Source organism: Cetorhinus maximus, chromosome 6, assembly GCF_964194155.1.
Source record: "Cetorhinus maximus chromosome 6, sCetMax3.hap1.1, whole genome shotgun sequence".
NCBI classification, from domain to species: Eukaryota; Metazoa; Chordata; class Chondrichthyes; order Lamniformes; family Cetorhinidae; genus Cetorhinus; species Cetorhinus maximus.
In genome coordinates, this window is record NC_135884.1 from 122,004,011 (window position 1) to 122,023,875 (window position 19,865).

The window sequence follows — 19,865 nt, forward strand, 5'->3', positions numbered from 1 at the left end:
ATAAAACTACAGGGGCCAGGAGGCCCAGACTTCAAAAGTGAAGGGCTAGATCCCTACAACCCTTATATATAAAGACAAAGAAATTAATGAAACTCTTTATACCCGACAGAGTCACCAACTTTCTCTACTCAGCAGGGCAGGATGTTCAGACCTTGGCCTTGTACAAAGGATCGAGGAGCCAGTGCAACATGACAGTGGAGCCATATTTAGGAATGAATTTCCTAGGTTGTTCTGGGGACTGGGAAAACTTAAATGTGAGTATCATACCACTCTACTCCGAGATGCCAAACCATTTTGTTTATTCGCCCCATGGAGGGTGCCATAAATGCTGATTGGAAGAGCACCTTAACAGTATCCTGCTACGAGGAGTTATCTCTCCTGTTATAGTGCCGACAAAGTGGTACTCTGGTCTGGTGACAGTCCGTAAATCGAGTGGCAAAATCAGACTCTGCGTGGACCCGATACAACACAGCTGTATAAGGCCATCTAAAGGGAGATACACCCAACGTTCTCTATTGATGACAGTCTGGCGAAGGTGTCCAGAAGTGTCCTTTTTACGAAGCTGTATGCCAACAGTGGGTTTTGGCAGATTCCCCTTGACCAAAAATCAAGGTGATTGACCACAATTATCACTCCTTTTTGGTTACTTTTGTTTGAATCATCTTCCCTTCGTCATATCCTCTGCACCAGAAATCTTTCAACGCACTATGTCCGACATCTTGGAAGACAAAGATGGCATTATTTGCCACATGACTGATTTACTCATCCCTGGTGCTACTAAAGAAGAACACGGCCAGAAAGCCTGGGAGGTTTTGAAAGTGCTCCAGCAAGCAGCCTCAAGTTGAATGATAAGTGTAAATTTGGGAAGATCACTATATGATTTTTAGGTCACATTATCCACCTAAGAGGGATAATGATAGATCCCCAAAAGATCAAGGCAGTTGAAGAGTTTCCACAGCTCAAGAATGTTGCTGACATTCATTTTTTTTTAGGTATGGTCAATCGGGTGGGGAAACTAATCCCACACCTGTCCACCATTAATATACACCTCGGCTCTACTCAAGAAGGGTCAGCAGTGGTTCTGGGGAGTCGACCGGAAGAACGCCTTTGACAAGGTTAAAGAGTTGCTTATCTCTTCCAAAGTGCTGACATGTTATGACTCCAAGCTGCTAGCAATAGTAGCTGCTGATGCATCAGCAATGGGTCTTGGCGTTGTTCTGCTGCAGATCCAAGAGGATGGCAGGAGAAAAACGGTTTACTATCCTTCATGACCGTTAACTGAAACTGAGCAATGTCATGCAACAATTGAAAAGGAGGCACCAGCAACGACATAGGCAAACAAAAATTTTTCCAATTACTTAGTTGGCTTGCAATTTAGGATTGAGATGGACCGTAAACCTCTGGTCATTCTTCTGGACTCCAAAGAAATTAAAATGCCACCAAGGATATAGCGTTTCTGACTAAGACTCGTGTGCTACGAATATATAATGGAGTATGTCCTAGGGAAGAGTTGGATCACAGCCGACATGCTACTGAGAGGTACAGTCGACCAGGATACGCGACTTCACTTGAGCCTCCTCTCCAAGGTAGAAGCATATCCCTCATCAATTACCGGTACCCTACCACCTTTGCAAGCAAAAGTCAGAAGGTCAGAGTTGCCCAACTGAAGAACACAGAATGCAGCCAGGTCCGAACATACATATTCGCGGAGAAGGTTGGCCTGAATGTACCCCAGGCAATCGGGTGTTAAGACAATACCACGAACAACAAAGACATCTTACGATTGTCGACGACCTCCCCGTCTTTAATGAAAGGCTTGTAATCCCAAGAACGATGAGAGAAGAGATTCTCCATAAGCTCCATTTGGGTCATTTGGGCATTACCAAATGTCGAACAAGGGCACAATTAGTGTGGTGGCCAGGAATTTTAAAATCTATTGAAGCATTTATTTCGACGTGCCATACTTGTGCCATCAACAGCCAGGGACCAACCAAACTGTTGTTGCCTTCAACATTTCCCTACTCAGCAGGCCAGTGCTTTCAAGCCGTGGTCTTGTAGAAAGGGTTGAGGAGCTAGCCTAGGCCATGGTAAAGACATGGAATAGATTTGTTTGACTTTGGTGGGAAAGCCTCTTCCAGTCAACTATTAATCTTGCTGGTTGGAAATCAGCAGACTCCGTACCACAACCGGAGAAGCTGTGCTAAAAGCTTTGGAACACATCTATTCTACTCATGGTATCCCAGATGAGGTAGTGTTGGACAATAGTCCACAGTTTGCCAATGAACATTTCTGACTGTTTGCAGAGGAATACGATTCCAGCTCGTCACATCATTCACAGGCGAATGATGGGGTCAAGACCATCAAGACATTGCTGAAAAATAACAATCACCTAGAGTTGCCTCATTGACATAGAGGTGACATCATTGTCGAATGGCTTTTCGCCAGCCGAATTGCTGATGGGCAATAAGTTGAAAATCAAACTTCCTTTGCTCCAGCATCAACTTAGACTCAACATCACTTTCCGAGACCATGATCGAGTAAGGTGCCATGAACAAACACAAAGAGAAGCAGCCCAACTGGTATAACCGCTGACACAGAACACAAACACTGCCCACTCTAGAACCAGGGCAAAAGTTCTGGTTCAGAGAGTCAGGCCCAAGGTACTATCATACACCAAACCTAGCAGATGAGGTCATATCTTGTCAACACACCACTCGGAACTTTGTGAAGTAATAGAGAGGCCCTAATTCTCCTAGGGGCTACAATGAGCCAATTCTTCTAGTACTATCCCTATGAGGCTGATGACCTGGCCCCCGCCCCCTACAAACGTCCCCATAAATGATGTTCAACTTCAGGAACAGGGCATACTCCAGCAACCCCAACCGAGAATACTTGATGAGATCAGGGAGTGTTGAAGCACCTGACAGGCTCAATTTGTGACATTATGACTTTGGGGGAGATGGCGGGAATGTAAATAGTTTAAAAAACAGTTTAACTAAACAGTTTTGAGATTATATTTGGGGGAATACGTAGAGTAAAGTAATGGGTTAATAGTTATGATATTAATCGTTTTAAGTGTGGCATCAAGGGCCAGATGACCAAAAGGCTCCAGAGAGCTGTGTCCCAGAAACCACGTGCTTACCATGAGGCCTTGTGAATAGCTTTTCTAAAAGCTATTTATTTGCACTATATATTATATTTGGTCACTCATAGTTTAAATTAGACCTCCACGAAACAGGAGGAATGGAATATTCTTACTTCCCCTGCTTCAGGAGTATGAATACTGTGATAGTTTAAGATTAGCACAATTATCATTATTTGATTTATTGCTCTATAAGATTTAGTTATATTTAACAGCTTTATTGAGCCTGATGCTAATATCAGATTTATAGCATATGATACTGGAGTCTGAAAGCTGTTTTTGTGGTTTTATTGCACTTTGAATTTTAATTTTGCCAATCTTCAACTTTTGAATGGTATAGCTACCTTCTTGTAGCCGTAAGAGATTAGATTTAATTTTGGATATTTAGGATATTCTTGCAAAATATCAGTATCTTTTACAAAAGATTGCCATGTTGAATAAAGTGATGACTCTTTTGACCAGGAAGCATTGCCAATAATTGTGTCAAATCAAAGATATGCTCCCCTTTCCAGGGAGAGTCGTAGAAAGGTACTGCAGAAAGCTGATGGGTTGATGACAATATCACCTTACTACCCAGTGTTTGTCTGTGGTCTAACATGGGCTGTGCAGATGAAACTGTACAAAAGCTGACCTATTTTTGTTTGTCATATTTTGTGTTCTGACATGTAGTGTATTCAAACAGCAGAAGAGGAGGCTGAGGCTTAGTGGTATTGTCACTGGACTAGTACTCCAGAGACCCAGGGTAATTCTCTGGAGACCTGGGTTTGAATCCCACCAAGGCAGATGGTGAAATTTGAATTCAATAAAAAATCTGGAATTAAAAGTCTAATGATGACTATGAAACCGTTGTCGATTGTTGTAAAAACTCATCAGGTTCAATAATATCCTTTAGGGAAGGAAATCTGCTGTCCTTACCTGGTCTGGCTTACGTGTGACTTCAAACCCACAACAATGTGGTTGACTCTTAAAAATGCCCTCTGAAATGGCCTAGCAAGCCACTCAGTTTCAAGGGCAATTAGGGATGGGCAATAAGTGCTAGCCCAGCCAGCGACGCCCACACCCCATGAATTAATATATAAAAATATATATATTTTTAAATTATTGTTGCAGTAAGAATTTGTTGATGGAATTTCTTCATTAGGTTGTGCAGGTTTGCCTGGACTGTGAGAAAACATCATTTTTGCTGACCACGTTAGACTTCACTTCTGAGGTTTTGCAGAAGACTATTGTCTTTACTAATTGCGCTGAGGAAGTGGATCATGTGTTCAAAGTAGGTACAATGGTTAAAATGTGTATTCATCTCTTTGGGCATTTGGGTCGAGATTAAATTTACTGTTTCTACTTGATATGATGGAATCCTGCTCTTGTGCAATAAAAGTGCCATGGTGTACATAAGTGTTTTAAAAACCTTTCAATTTACACACTCAGTGCTGGGGTGTAAATTGTATTGAGCCTTGTATGTGTAACTGTCAAGAAAAATATATTGCATGGCGGTTCTTACACATTGCGCTTGGGGAATATATTAGCATAGATAAAGGCTTGGTTGAACGACAGAAAATAGTAGGAATACATTTTGAGGATGGCAGGTTTACGAGTGAGGTGCTGCAAACATCGACCTCAAGGGCCACAACTAATTATAATCTATATTAATGACTTGGACATATTATACTTTGTCTTGCCATCTAAGGTGACTAATGACACATTTAAGTGAGAAAGTAAGCTGCAAGAAGGATGCAAGTGGTTGCAAAGGACTAAAGGCAGGTTCAGGCAAAAGGGTAGTAGATGAAGTAGAATTGGGGACATGAGGTTGTTTACTTGAATAGGAAGAAAATAAATAATTTTATTTTTAAATGGCAGGCAACTATTAACTATTGGTTCACTGATGTCCTTTAGGAAAGGAAATCTGCCACCCTTACCTGGTCTGGCCTACACGTGACTCCGGATGCACAGCAATGTGGTTGACTCTTAAATCTTCTCTGAAATGGCCTAGCAAGCCACTCAGTTGTAACAAATCACCAAAAATTCAATAAGGAAAGAAACCGGATGGACCACCTGGCATTGACCCAGGCGCTGTAAATGACAAGCAGCAAACTCAACCCTGTCGACCATGCAAAGTCCTCCTTACTACCATCTGGGGGTTTGTGCCAAAATTGGGAGAGCTGTCTCACAGACCAGTCAAGTAATAACCAAACATGGTCATACTCACAGAATCATACCTTTACCGATAATGTCGCAGACACCACCACCATCCTTGGGTTTAGGACAGACCAGGGAGAGGTGGTATACAGTCGGGAGGGAGTTGCCCTGGGAGTCCTCAGCATTGACTCGAGACCCCATGAAGTCTCATGGCATCAGGTCAGATGTGCTTAGCAATAACCTGCTCGCTGACGCTCAGTTTGGGTTCTGCCAGGGTCACTCAACTCCGGACCTCATTACAGCCTTGGTCCAAACATGGACAAAAGAGCTGAACTCACGAGGCGAGGTGAGAGTGACTGTCCTTGACAACAAGGCAATATTTGGCTGGGTGTGGCATCAAGGAGCCTTAGCAAAGCTGCAGTCAATGGAATCAAAAGGATAACTCTCTGCTGGCTTGAGTCATACCTAGCACATATCACATGACTCTTAAATCTTCCCTGAAATGGCCGAGCAAGCCACTCAGTTGTATCAAAAACTAAAAAGTCAGAAGTCAGCTGGAGGTCAATCATCTCCATTCCAGGACATCACTGCAGGAGTTCCTCAGGGAAATCTCCGAAGCCCAACCATCTTCAGCTGCTTCATCAATGACCTTCCTTCCATCAGAAGGTCAGAAGTGGGGATGTTCGCCGCTGATTGCAATGTTCAGCAACATTCGCGACTCCTCATATAATGAAGCAGCCCATTACCAAATGCAGCAAGACCTGGACAATATCCAGGCTTGGGTTGACAAGTGGCAAGTAACATTTGTGCCAGGCAATGACCATCTCCAACAAGAGAGAATCTAACCATTGCTCCTTGACATTCAGTGGCATTACCATTGCTGAATCCCCCACTATCAACATCCTGGGGGTTACCATTGACCAGAAACTGAACTGGACTAGCCATATAAATACTGTGGCTACAAGAGCAGGCCAGAGGCTAGGAATCCTGTGGTGTGTAACTCCTCGATATAAAAACAAAAAACTACAGCGGATGCTGGAAATCCAAAACAAAAATAGAATTACGTGGAAAAACTCAGCAGGTCTGGCAGCATCGGCGGAGAAGAAGAGTTGACATTTTGAGTCCTCATGACCCTTCCACAGAACTGAGTAAAGTTAGGAGAGGGGTGAAATATAAGCTGATTTAAGGTGGGTTGGGGGGCTGGGGGTGGGGGGGGGGGAAGAGAAGTTGGGTGGGGGGGTGGTTGTAGGGACAAGCAAGCAGTGATAGGAGCAGATAATCAAAAGATGTCACAGATAAAAGGAACAAAGACGTGTTCCAATCTCCACCCCTCCATCATTTTCACATGGTCCATCTCTGAAACTTCCCTTCCCTTCCTTGACCCCTCTGTCTCAATTTCTGATGATAGACTGTCCACCAATATCTATTACAAGCCTACCGACTCCCACAGCTACCTCGACTACAGCTCCTCACACCCCGCTTCCTGTAAGGACTCCATCCCATTCTCTCAGTTCCTTCGCCTCCGTCGCATCTGTTCTGATGATGCTACCTTCAAAAACAGTTCCTCTGACATGTCCTCCTTCTTCCTTAACCGAGGTTTTCCACCCACGGTGGTTGACAGGGCCCTCAACTGTGTCCGGCCCATCTCCCGCGCATCCGCCCTCACGCCTTCTCCTCCCTCCCAGAAACATGATAGGGTCCCCCTTGTCCTCACTTATCACCCCACCAGCCTTCGCATTCAAAGGATCATCCTCTGCCATTTCCGCCAACTCCAGCATGATGCCACCACCAAACACATCTTCCCTTCACCCCCCCCCGGCGGCATTCCGTAGGGATCGTTCCCTCTGAGACACCCTGGTCCACTCCTCCATCACCTCCTACTCCTCAACCCCCACCTATGGCACCTCCCCATGCCCACGCAGAAGATGCAACACCTGCCCCTTCACTTCCTCTCTCCTCACCGTCCAAGGGCCCAAACACTCCTTTCGAGTGAAGCAGCATTTCATTTGCATTTCCCCTAACTTAGTCTACTGCATTCGTTGCTCCCAATGCGGTCTCCTCTACATTGGAGAGACCAAACGCAAACTAGTCGACCGCTTTGCAGAACACCTGCGGTCTGTCCGCAAGAAAGACCCAAACCTCCCTGTCGCTTGCCATTTTAACATTCCACCCTGCTCTCTTGCCCACATGTTTGTCCTTGGCTTGTTGCATTGTTCCAGTGAAGCCCAACGCAAACTGGAGGAACAGCACCTCACCTTCCGACTAGGCACTTTACAGCCTTCCGGGCTGAATATTGAATTCAACAACTTTAGATCTTAAACTCTCTCCCCCATCCCCACACCTTTTCCGTTTCTTCCCCCTGCCTTTTGTTTTTTCCAATAATTTATATAGATTTTTCTTTTCCCACCTATTTCCATTATTTTTAAATCTGTAATGCCCTGTCAGTCTTTCCACCCCACCCCCACTAGAGCTGTACCTTGAGTGTGCTGAGATCCATTCTTAATTAGCACATTCTCTTAGATAATATCACCACCTTTAACACGCCTTTGTTCCTTTTATCTGTGACATCTTTTGATTATCTGCTCCTATCACTGCTTGCTTGTCCCTACAACCACCCCACCACCCAACTTCTCTTCCCCACCACCCCCCCTCCCCCACCCACCTTAAACCAGCTTATATTTCACCCCTCTCCTAACTTTACTCAGTTCTGCGGAAGGGTCATGAGGACTCGAAACGTCAACTCTTTTCTTCTCCGCCGATGCTGCCAGACCTGCTGAGTTTTTCCAGGTAATTCTATTTTTGTTTTGTGTGTAACTCCTCTCCTGACTCTCCAAAGCTTGTCCACCATCTACAAGGCACAAGTCAGGAGTGTGATGGAATACCCTCCACTTGCCTGGATGAGTGCAGCTCCAACAATGCTCAAGAAGCTCGACACTGTCCAGGACAAAGCAGGCCTCTTGATTTGCAGCCCATCCACAAACATCACTCCCTTCACCACCAACGCACAGTGGCAGCCGTGTGTATCATCTACAAGATACATTGCAGGAACTCACAAGGCTCCTTAGACTTCCAAACCCTTGACCACTACCATGTAGAAGAACAAGTGCAGCAGACACATGGGAACATCACCACCACCTGGAAGATTCCCTCCAAGCCATTCAGCATCCTGACTTGGGAATATCGCCATTCCTTCACTGTTGCTGGGGCAAAATCATAGAACTCCCTTCCTAACAGCGCTGTGGGTGTACCTACACCGCATGGACAGCAGGAGTTTAAGAAGGCAGCTCACCACCACCTTCTCAAGGACAATTAGGGATGGGCAATAAATGCTGGTCTAGCCAGCGATGCCCACATCCCATGAATGAATTTAAAAAAGGAAAGATATGGGTGTACTTCTAGGTGAAACACAAAATTAACATGCAGGTGCAGCAAGTAATTAGGAAGGCTAATGATGCATTGGTGCTTGTTACAAAGGGGATAGAGTACAAGAATAAGGAAGTCTTGTGCAATTATACAAGACTTTGCTGAGGCCATAGGCTTGGTTGCAAGCAACCAAGCTGTGGCTTACACTGCTGACTGCATTTTTTACATTTTTTGCGAGCTGCAGCAGGAACTTTCGATCCCGACTGCAGTGTAGTTCCTTCGGCAAGATGAGTAGCGAGGCCTAGTGACTAAGCGTAGTTGAAGCAAAACCAAGCACCCTGTGTTGGTAGAAACTGAAGGCACCTTGAGGTCTGCCATCAGTTCAGTGTTTCCAAGATAATTTTTAATTAATTCTTTGGCTCCCCCCATCATCCCGATGCCACTCGCGCACCTCCCACCCCCCTGCCGATTCCCCAGAGCCACTCAATTTTAAATATATATATATAATATTAAAGGAGATACTATTATTTCGGTTTACTAAATACAGATTTTAACAATGCCAGTCAATGCTAGAATATATATTATATTCATTCATGGGATATGGGCATTGCTGGCTAGACTAGCATTTATTGCCCGACCCCAATTGCCCTTGAGAAGGTGGTTGTGAGCTTCCACCTTGAACCCCTGAAGTCCATTGTTGTAGGAACATCCATAGTGCTATATTGTTGAATGATCTAATCAGTTATTAAAGGCAATATTTATAAAAAAACTTTACTATCACTGAAAATTAATTGTAGCTACCACTGCATATAGCTGCATGGGGAGATGATGACATAAGTGGCAATGTCACTGGACTAGAAATCCAGAGGCCCAGGCTAATGCTTTGAGGGCATGGGTTCAAATCCCCCCATGGCAGCTGGTGGAATTTAAATTTAATTAATAAATCTGAAATAATAGTCTCAGTAATGGTGACCATGAAACTATCGTCAATTGTTGTAAAAACCTATCTGGTTCGTCAATGTCCTTTAGGGAAGGAAATCTGCTTTCTTATCTGGTCTGGCCTACATGTGATTCTAGACCCACTGCATTGTGCTTGACTCTTAACTGCTCTCTGAAATGGCTTAGCAAGCCACTCAGCTCAATGGTAATCAGGGATGGGTAACAAATGCTGGCCTTGTCGATGATGCCTACATCCCATGAAAGATTAATGAAAAAAAAGTTAATAACTTCAAGTAAACTACAATTGCGCAACTGTTCTCCTTAATGGAAAGAATAGGAAAATAGGAAATTCACATTTTTAAAAAAGTTTATGCTTGAGCTTCTACATAAATCCCATGTGCATATTTCAACCTTTATTTCACATTTTCCAGAATGATTAAAAAGTTAATTATAATCCATGTTCATTGCTTCCTGGTTGCTGAGCAATCTCCTTGATGACTTCACAGCTAGTGAACTCCACAGTTCACCTATAGAGAGCACGATATTCAAAATCACATTGGAATAGGGGAAATGGACACTAAATCATTGTGGGCAGTATTCTCAAAGTCAGCAGCAGTCGATGCCCTTCACCACTGTCTGCTAAATCTGTGTCACTATTTCTTTTCATGCTTTTGTATATTTTAAATTAAGATTTTGGTGGATTTAAAGGATCCCATAGCACTATTTGATTTTGGCCTTTTGGCCAACTTTTATTCTTCAATCAACACACAAACATTTTTATTTCCGTTTTGGGGCTTTGCTGAGCACAAATTGGCTTCCAGGTTTGCCTACATAATGATGACTACATATCCAGTGCAATTCATCTACTGAAATGTTTTGGCCATGCTGATGACATGAAGGGCAATTTTTAATTACAATCTACCCAAAAACAGAAAATAGTAAAGTAAAATTTATATTTTCCACCCAGATTCAGGGAAAGCTAGGTAAGTATGTGAGAAAGAAAGGCATAGATAGATATGTTGGTGGGGTTAGATTAAGTATGCTGAGTGGAGCCTCATGTTGAGCATAGACCATTTGGGCCAAATGATCTGTTACTGTGTTGTAAATTCTACGTAAGCTTTTATTTTGGCCTTGGTCTTTTTTCCTTTTCCTTTCTTTCAACTTTGTCTTTCATTCTGTGGCTTTCTGTGCATTTTAAAAAATATAATAGTGTATGGATTTCAGCATATTTAGAGATTTTTTTTGCTAAAGTAAATATAATACAAGGCAAGGCATCTCACCTGGTACTCTAGCTGAAAGTAAGTGAAATTTTAGAAGAGTAATTTGATTGACAGCTGAATCTGAAACTGTTGTAACTATAGGTGAACTCCTGCGCTGTCATAATTTTAAAATTGTTGGTTTTCTTAATAGTATAGCCTATTCTTGAGCATCTTTGGTTACAACTCTCTTCTAGGCTTTGGGCAGTAATTCAAATTTCTGCATGAAGGTCCATGAAGGAATGAGTACGCAAGTTAGCAATGTAATGGACGAGTGGAGTAAGAAATTCAACCCTGGCACACATGTAATATTAGGTGAGCATTTTGAATACGAGTTTTAAAATGTACAGAAAATATATCTACTTTTTTTTTTAAAAAAATGTAGTTATAGGAATGTTTGCATTTTGCAAGCTGTAGGAAAAATTGTCATCTGTGTGCACATTCCCATACACCAGACTACATATGCCCCCAATCAGTGGTTACCATTTATATGTGCAAGATGATCTATCCGTTTCAAAAAATAACCTTTACTATATCAGGTATACACACGGTTGGGTTAAAGAATCTTTATTCAGATGTATCCAGATTTCCATAAAAACATCATGAAACCTGATTGAAAAAAATTTTGTTTGGTACTTATTACCGTGAAAGTGGAATGGTACATAACATCCAAATGTTGTCATTGTTGCATGTCACATTGTCAGCCGTTTAGGAGGTCCTCACTAAAATTGCTTGTTCACTGTTGGAATACAAGACACACTCTTTACATGATAATGCACCGCACATTTTGTAATTTATAAATTCTGAACAATTTTGTTTTGAATATTTATTTCCCTAACAGTTACGACTGATAACTGCCTCAAAGCCTTTAGAATTGCAGATGCCACTTGTGTAATCCATTATGGCTTTCCTCCATGTTGGGAGATATTTGGAGCTCGCCTATGCTGCATGATTGACAATTTTGACAATCTGATTGTGGAGGTACAGAGAATTGTTAGGAAAAATGTATTTTAATTTAAAATGTAGACAAATATTTGAAAATGTTAGCATTGAGCTTCATGCAAGAGAGTATTCAGATTCAGCAGTGCTTCTTTGGGATGTTTTGTTTGTTTTGTGTACTAGTTCTAGTTGACTCTTAAACGTTGGAGGTGTTTGAGCAAGGAAAAGATTGCAAAGCGTAGAAGTAGACAATTTGAAGTGTTAAGTCTGAAACTTTACCTTGTTCCTCTTTAGTTTTTATTCTGCTGGCAAAAATTTGAAAATTTGAGCCTTTTAAACACTCAGTTGATTTGTCTTGAACAATTTCAGTCGACATTTTGCCAGTCCAAGCCACTGTCATAATTACAGTTGCCTCCGCAATGTGTTTTTTTTATTTATTCTTTCATGGGATGTGGGTGTCGCTGGCTAGGCCAGCATTTTTATTGCTCATTCCTAGTTACACTTGAGAAGGTGGTGGTGAGCCGCCACCCTGAACCGCTGCAGTCCATGTCGTGTAGGTACACCTACAGTGCTGTTAGGGAGGGAGCTCCAGGATTTTGACCCAGCAACAGTGAAGGAACTTGACATAGTAGGGGCCTAATTTATGTTCCTGCTTTTCTCCTAAAATACACAATTTCAAAAACTGCTTACAAATGTTGTGCAATCTTCAAATCTTAAACTTTTAGAGAGCTTCCAAGCCTCCGTATCCCTATAACTTCTACAGAAGGTCGCTCAAATTCTGCTCCGCCATTCAATGAGATCATAAATGATCTGATTGTGACCTTAAACTCAGCTTCCCTGCCTGGCCCCATGATTCTTGACTTCTTGTTGATCAAGAATCTGCCTTGAGTATATTCAATGACCCAGCCTCCACTGCTGTCTGGGATTGTGAATTCCAAAGATTAACGACCCTCTACGAGAAGATATTCCATCTCCGTCTTAAATGGAGGCCCCCTTATTTTTGAACAGTGCCCCCTAGTTCTAGATACCCCCGCAAGGGAAATATCAAAGTCCCCTGTAAATCTCCCTCAGAATTTCATATGTTTTAATAAGATCATCTCTCATCCGTCTGAACTCCAATGAGTTTAGGCCCAACCTGCTTAACCTTTAATCTGCTCATCCCAGGAATCAACCTGGTGAGCCTTCTCTGAACTGTCTTCAATACAAGTATACCGCTCCTTAAATAAGGAGACCAAAACTGTACACAGTACTCTAGGTGTGGTCTCATCAATGCCCTGTACAGTTGTAGCAAGACTTCCCTACTTTTATACTCCATTCACCTTACAGTAAAGGCAAACATTCCATTTGCCTTCCTAATTACTTGCTGTATGCATGCTAACGTTTTGTGATTCATGTGCAAGGACATCCAGATCCCTTTGTACCGTAGCATTCCCCTCTCCATTTAGGGCTTCTCTATTCTTCCTGCCAAAGTGGATAACCTCACATTTTCCCACATTATACTCCATTTGCCAAATTTTTGCCCACTCACCTAACCTATTTATCCCTTCGCAACTTGCTTTTCTACTTATCTTTGTAGCAGCAGCAAATTTAGTTACAGTGCACTCGGTCCCTACATCAAAGTCATTAATATAGATTGTAAGTAGTTGAGATCTCAGCACTGTTCCCTCTTGCATTTCACTAATTAGTTTTCCAAAGTGAAAATGACCCATTTATCTTGACTGTTGACCAATCCTCTGTCCGTGCAAATATATTACCGCAACATCATGAGTTCTTATCTTGTGCTGTAATCTTTTTAAGTGGCATCTTATCACATGCCTTTTGGAAATCCAAATACACTATCTATTCGCCCCCCTTTTATCTGCCCTGCTGGTTCCATCCTCAAAGAACTCTAATAAGTTGGTAAACACAATTTTCCTTTGCTACAATCAAGCAGAGTTAGTATGGTTTTATGATTTTCTAAATGTCCTGCCACTGCTACCTTTATAATGGATTCCAGTATTTTCCCAAAGATGGACGTTAGGCTAGCCAGGCTACAGTTTCCTGTTTTCTTTCTCTCCTTTCTTAAATAGAGACGATACATTTACAGTTTTCCAATCCACTGGGATGTTTCCAGAACCTAAGGAATTTTGGAACATTACAACCAATATATCTGCTATCTCTGCAGCCACTTATTTTAAGCCCCCAGGATGCAGGCCATCAGGTCCACAGAACTTATCATCCTTTAGTCCCTTTACTTTTCTTAGAACCTTTTCTCTCATGAAGGTGATTGCTTTAAGTTCTTCCTCCCCTTTTTACCCCTTGATATTCTGTTACTGTTGGTATGCTTTTATGCCTTCTTCCATGAAGGCAAATACAAAATACTTGTCCAAAGTCTCAGGCATTTCCTGGTTTCCTGTTAATTTCCCAGTCTCATTCTGCAAGGAACCAACGTTTACTTAAGCTACTCTTTTCCTTTTTATATACTTGTAGAAGCTCTTACTGTCTTTTTATATTCCTTGCTAATTTACTCATATCGTAATTTCTCCCTCTTTTTAGTCATCCTTTGCTGTTTTCCAGAATTTTCTCAATCTTCTGTCCCATTACTAAACTTTCCAGCATTGTATGCATTTTCATTCAACTTGATACTGTACTTAACCTCAGAATCCAATACTGAATTGTTATTGATATTTTTATTGTACTTATCTTAATTCCTAGGCCTCAGCATCATCAATGCTTCTTAGAAGGGGCATAGGAGTTTACAATGGAGTACTTTGTTATGCCTGTTCAAAATTTTTGCTAGTTAAAGTAATGCCAGTTTATTCATTATCCATATTAGTAAACTGGTTATGGGAGAAATGAATGGGGATGTTGTGGATTTTATAAATTGATATTAGAGTCTTAAGTAATGAGTTTGACACATGTACTGCAAAATGTTGAATGCTGTTTAGTACCTTCAAAAAGCAATGTGCAGAACTTTTAGCACAAATTTAACTTTTTAAATTATTTGATACAAAATGTTTTCTTAACACTAGGGATCAACTCTTCAAAGTCAGTCAATCATACTACTGACAGACAAAGATGCACCACAAACAGCTTCCATTCTGCACTACCTGGAAAGAGCTAAAGCTAAAATTCCTAAAGAGCTATATAGATTTATTTCTGACTTGAATAACACAAACGACGTTTGCTATACCAAATCTTTATGTAAATACCTTAAAGCATATGGAATCTGCAGGTAAGCACTTAGAAATAGTTTGTTTTGTAGACTTCAGGAAGGTGGTAAAAATCTAGGGTGCTACAATGATGAGACAGCTCCAATGACAGGCAGCTCCATTGTTCTTTGACAGAAACGTTTGAGATTTCGGGTTAGTCTGGTTACCAGCTATCCCATTTGTTGTAAACCAATTCACTTGTTGCTTTTTCCCCATAATAGAAGGATATACTAGTCCTAATGGAAATCTCTGTCCAAAGAACAATGGAGCTGCCTGTCATTGGATACTTGGTACAAAAATGATTTATTTGATTTAGGGATATTTTTCATTTAGTTGGCTTGGTATGATTCCGAGTATGGAAATGAAAACTTTCATATCAAGATCGGTTATAATCCTCTCTAATTTATGTATGTAATGTGTAATAATGTATATTAAATGGATAAGCTAAAACATCACATGGTATTTGTTGTAAACAATTAAAATTCTGATTGGGATGGAACAAGCTACTTTGTCCTGATACCATGAAACAAATGGAGGTTTCAGTGTAGTATCCTTAATTTAATCCTAAATGGGCATTTTATTTGATGAACAGGTCTAACCCAAGTGCATCAGCATACACTTGTCCACACCATTTTTCTTAATCTCCCAAAGGATTTCCTGCTATTGCACTTGTCATGCTGATGTAGCAATATGATGGGCATCAGAATTCTCTTCGTGAGCCGCTACTTGATGTCACACTCAACCTGTACCACCTGTATCAAATTGATAACATTCTATAAAAACTTTTATTTTAATGTGTTTATGTTCATTTCAGAGATAATAAAACATGCCCAAGTCGTCATAAGCTTCACCAAGATATGGACAAACCACGATGTCTTTCAGGTGAAAAGAAATTACCTGGTTCGGGATACATTGAGGTAAAATTACTTGCCATTTATTTCTGTGCCTTGCCTGGTGAGCTTGTTTTGAAATTTTGCTTCTTTGTACAGTTTTCACTTTTGTTTAGGATTTGTTTACCTGTTATTAGAAATATGAGGATTGTATCTACAATGCTCTTCCCTGTGAATGTCACAGTAACATAGCAATTAATGACTAACTTCACAAAAGCAGTACAGCTGCATCTTTAAATCCAGTTGGAAACTCATATTTGTAATTCAAATAATGCATGTTTTATCTTATTTCAGCCAATCAGCTAAAGGAACTTTGATTTAATGATATTTTGATGTGCAAGTCAAACACTCTACATTTTGGTTTAGTGAATTTCTTCATTGAGCAATCTGGTTCTTTCTATCCATGCAGTTGCAGTAGACAGGTTTATTTTAATGCAGTTTACATTATATTTGAGATAATACATTTATGGATACTATCTTGTTACAATATTTCATGGTTCATGTAGTATTTGGTATATAGAAGACTAACTTCCATCATTAATTATACCTTTGCTTGGGCTGCACCATAGGATTCTGCATCTTGCACCTAAACACCTTGTGGATGCTTGTTCTCTTGAAAGTTGGCATTTCACATGCCCTATTTTCACCTGTTCTGTTCTTGATCAAATCCTTTAAAGAATTTATTTACATTTGTTCCAGTGGCATGGCTGGTAATGAGAAGACTAGGGGTGGTCTTCGATGATGCAACAAGATTAAATGTGCGATTATAAATGCAACAAAATAATCCAGGGTGCTTCAAAGGAGCATTATCAACCAGAATTTGATGCTAAGCCACCAAGAGATATTGGGCCAGGTGACAAAGACTTGGTCAACCATTTAGGTTTTAAGGAAAAACTTAAAAGGATAAGAAAGAGGTAGAAAGGCAGAGAGGTTTAGGAAGGGCATTCAGAATTTGGGGCCTAGGCAGCTTTAAGCATGACCGCCAATGGGGAAGTAATGAAAACGTAGGATGCACATGAGGCCAGAAATGGAGGAGTGTAGCGGTTTGAACACACAGATGAGAATTTTAAAATTGAGGCGTTGCCAGACGGTGAGCCAATGTCAATCAGCGAAAAACAGGATTGACAGATAAGCAAAATTTGGTGCAAGTTAGGCTACAGGCAGCAAAATTTTGGATGAGATCAAGTCTATGAAGTGTGGTAGGTGGGAGGCTGTCAGGACACCTTTTAGAGTATGGAGTTTGAAGGTAACCAAGGTATGGCTGAGGGTTTCAGTGGGAAATAGGCTGAGGTAGCAACTGAGACAGGTAATATTATGGAAGTGGAAGTAGGTTATCTTGGTGATGGAGAGGATGTGGGGTCAGTAGCTCAGCTCAGGGTCAAAAAGGATGCTGAAGTTACAAGCAATTTGGTTCAGTCCAGACAGTGAACAGGGAGAGAGACTGAGTTGGTGGCTAAGGAATTGAGTCTGTTACAGGGTCAGAAGAAATTGCCTTCAGTTTTTCAAATATTTAATCAGAGCAAATTTCTGTTCAAGTACTGGATGTCAGGCAAACAATTTGAGAAATCAGAGGCAGTGGACAAGATGAGAGGTGGTGGGGAAGCAGAGCTTAGTGTTGGCAGTGTGCATGTGGGAACTTGCATTGTATTTTGAGATGACATTGCAGTTGGGTAGCACGTAAGGGGGGCCAAGGATAGATCCTTGGAAGACACCAGAGATAATGGCGCAGGACTGGGAAAAGAAGCCATTGCAGGAGTTTCTCTGGCTATCACTGAGTAGAAAGGAAAGGAACTCAACAGTAGTAGTCCCACCCAGCTGGGCAATGGAGGACGGGCATTGAGGATGGAGAGGTCAGCTGTTTCAAAGGCTGCAAACGGGTCAAGAAGGATGAGGAAGGATCGTTCACCATACTCTGTATTAATTTGTAACTTTAAGGTCAGCGTTGTGGCAGAGGGGAAACTTGATTAGATAAGTTTAAACATCGAGTTGCAGGGAAAATGGGCACAGATTTGAGAGATGACAACGCATTCAAAATCTATTATAACAATAGACTGTATAATGGAACATTTCCCCCAAAAAGCTATTCCAAAACCCCTCTAAATAGAAAATAATGAAAAATAGTGCTTAAAAAGTAAACACTGAAAAAACATAAATCCCAAAAAGCCTACCATTCTCTCTCCCTTTTTAAGAACTTCTCATCTCATTCAAAACCAGTTTTGTAGCTTGTTGCAAAAGCTGGGAAAAGTAGTGAAGTATTTTGGCAAGCACCCTACAACCTTAATGAGACCATACACGCAATAGCCACGAATTCTTGAGCACTGCACAAAATGCAGCTGGCCAGAAAATCATAAGCAGAAGAAATCCCTAAATCTGCTTCCTGATTTTCTAAACTTGCCCTCCGCTACATACATTCTGTACCTGAATATCCAACAAAGCTGTTGAGAAATCTTCTATATTTTGAGTTCATCAAAAAGAAAAAAACCTGTATTGGTCACACTGTTGCAAGGTATATGGTCATCCCTTTATTTTGAGGATAGATGTACAATTGTGTTGTGTATTGGGTAATAAAATAACTTCCTCATATGTGGAACTGAAACTTCTCTAGATTATTCCAACATGTGTCAGTGATGCTTCCAGTTATTATGGTAGAATAATACAGCACAGAAATAAATGGGAGGATCCTCCTGTTTCAATGGAAGAGGACTATCTGATGCTTTTGAAAGACATGGCTGATTATTACTCAGAGGAGAACCACAGGAAACCAGTAGAGCAATTAGAAGTTTCTGCCCTATATGGATTAGAGGAAAAAATATATAGCAGGTAAGGTGGGAAATTTTACTTTCATAGTTGATTGTAATAATAGTATTTTATTGAGTTGAGTGAAATAATTGACACACATTCTGGTGGCTGGATATGGCCTTTATTTTTTAATTTTAAGATGAGGTTGTTGGGTTAAATTTATTAACCAGTAAGATTAAATTTATCAAACCTTTGATAATCTCAAACAACTGAGGTGTATTTAATCTTATGCAATATGACTATATAATCACAGTAGTTTAATGAAATTGATACCAGCAATATACAAAATGTATTTGTCTTTATGACAATAAAGGCCAGTAATTTGCAATTTCTATCAAAATGTGGATATTATATAACTTGAAACTGAAAGTACTGTTAGTGGTCCTGTATTTTGTAATAAAATATTGTAATACTAACATTCCTTTAAGAATCATAGAGTTGATTAGTGAATTATGATTGAGGGTGCAGCAATAGAATCTATTATAAAGAACAGATTGGTCTTGGTGAGAGGAGAGACTAGCTTGGACAATCAAAGGAGGGATATGAGGGATGAACAGTGAGGAGGAAGACAGGGTACTCGGGGTTGAGTGAAAGCTGTAAAAGGCAAGGAAAAGACAGATCAGAGGGGCTGAATAGCCTACCTCTTTTTTTATATATATTCTTATGCATCACCAAAGCCTAGAATCTGCACTTTCTGGGATTGCTGGATGTGGGACTGGAGTTGAAGGAGAACAAAGCTTGAACTCAATCAGCAAGAAGTAAAATGAAGGGGTAAGTTTTGAACAATAGAAATCCATGACTGGAGTAATGTGATGGAATTACCATGATAGAAAAGCATTTCAGGAAGCTTGTAACTGTGAAAACTGGATGTGGAGAAAGTGCAGCTTCTAGATTTAGTGATTCATAAGAACACATAAATGGAGGTAAGCTATTCTGCCCTTATTCAAACTTTACCTCAACTCCATTTACCAGCTTTGATACACTTAACTAACAAAAATTTATTGATTTCAGTGTTTACTTCCAAAAGGCTGTGGATGCTGAGGGTTCCAGATTTCCAATAACCTTTGTGTGAAAGAGGGCATTCTTATTTCACTCCTAACATCTCGGACTTCTCCCCATTTCTGCCACAAATTTTCCCTCGCTGTCCGTCTGCCCCTTTTGCAACTTCCTGCTTTCATCCACACAATTTACTGTGCCTCTTAACTTTGTG

The 19,865-nt window shown here is 40.9% G+C and overlaps 1 protein-coding gene across 1 annotated transcript in view; it reads left to right on the forward strand.

Annotated features, from left to right (window-relative positions):
* tdrd12 (tudor domain containing 12) overlaps positions 1–19,865 on the forward strand; it is a 144,030-nt gene that overhangs the window by 62,436 nt on the left and 61,729 nt on the right. The window contains exons 16-21 of the mRNA XM_078544783.1: positions 4,284–4,412; positions 11,034–11,151; positions 11,678–11,817; positions 14,787–14,989; positions 15,781–15,883; positions 18,462–18,676. Coding sequence (XP_078400909.1) covers positions 4,284–4,412; positions 11,034–11,151; positions 11,678–11,817; positions 14,787–14,989; positions 15,781–15,883; positions 18,462–18,676 — 908 coding nt within the window. The remainder of the gene's footprint in view (positions 1–4,283; positions 4,413–11,033; positions 11,152–11,677; positions 11,818–14,786; positions 14,990–15,780; positions 15,884–18,461; positions 18,677–19,865) is intronic.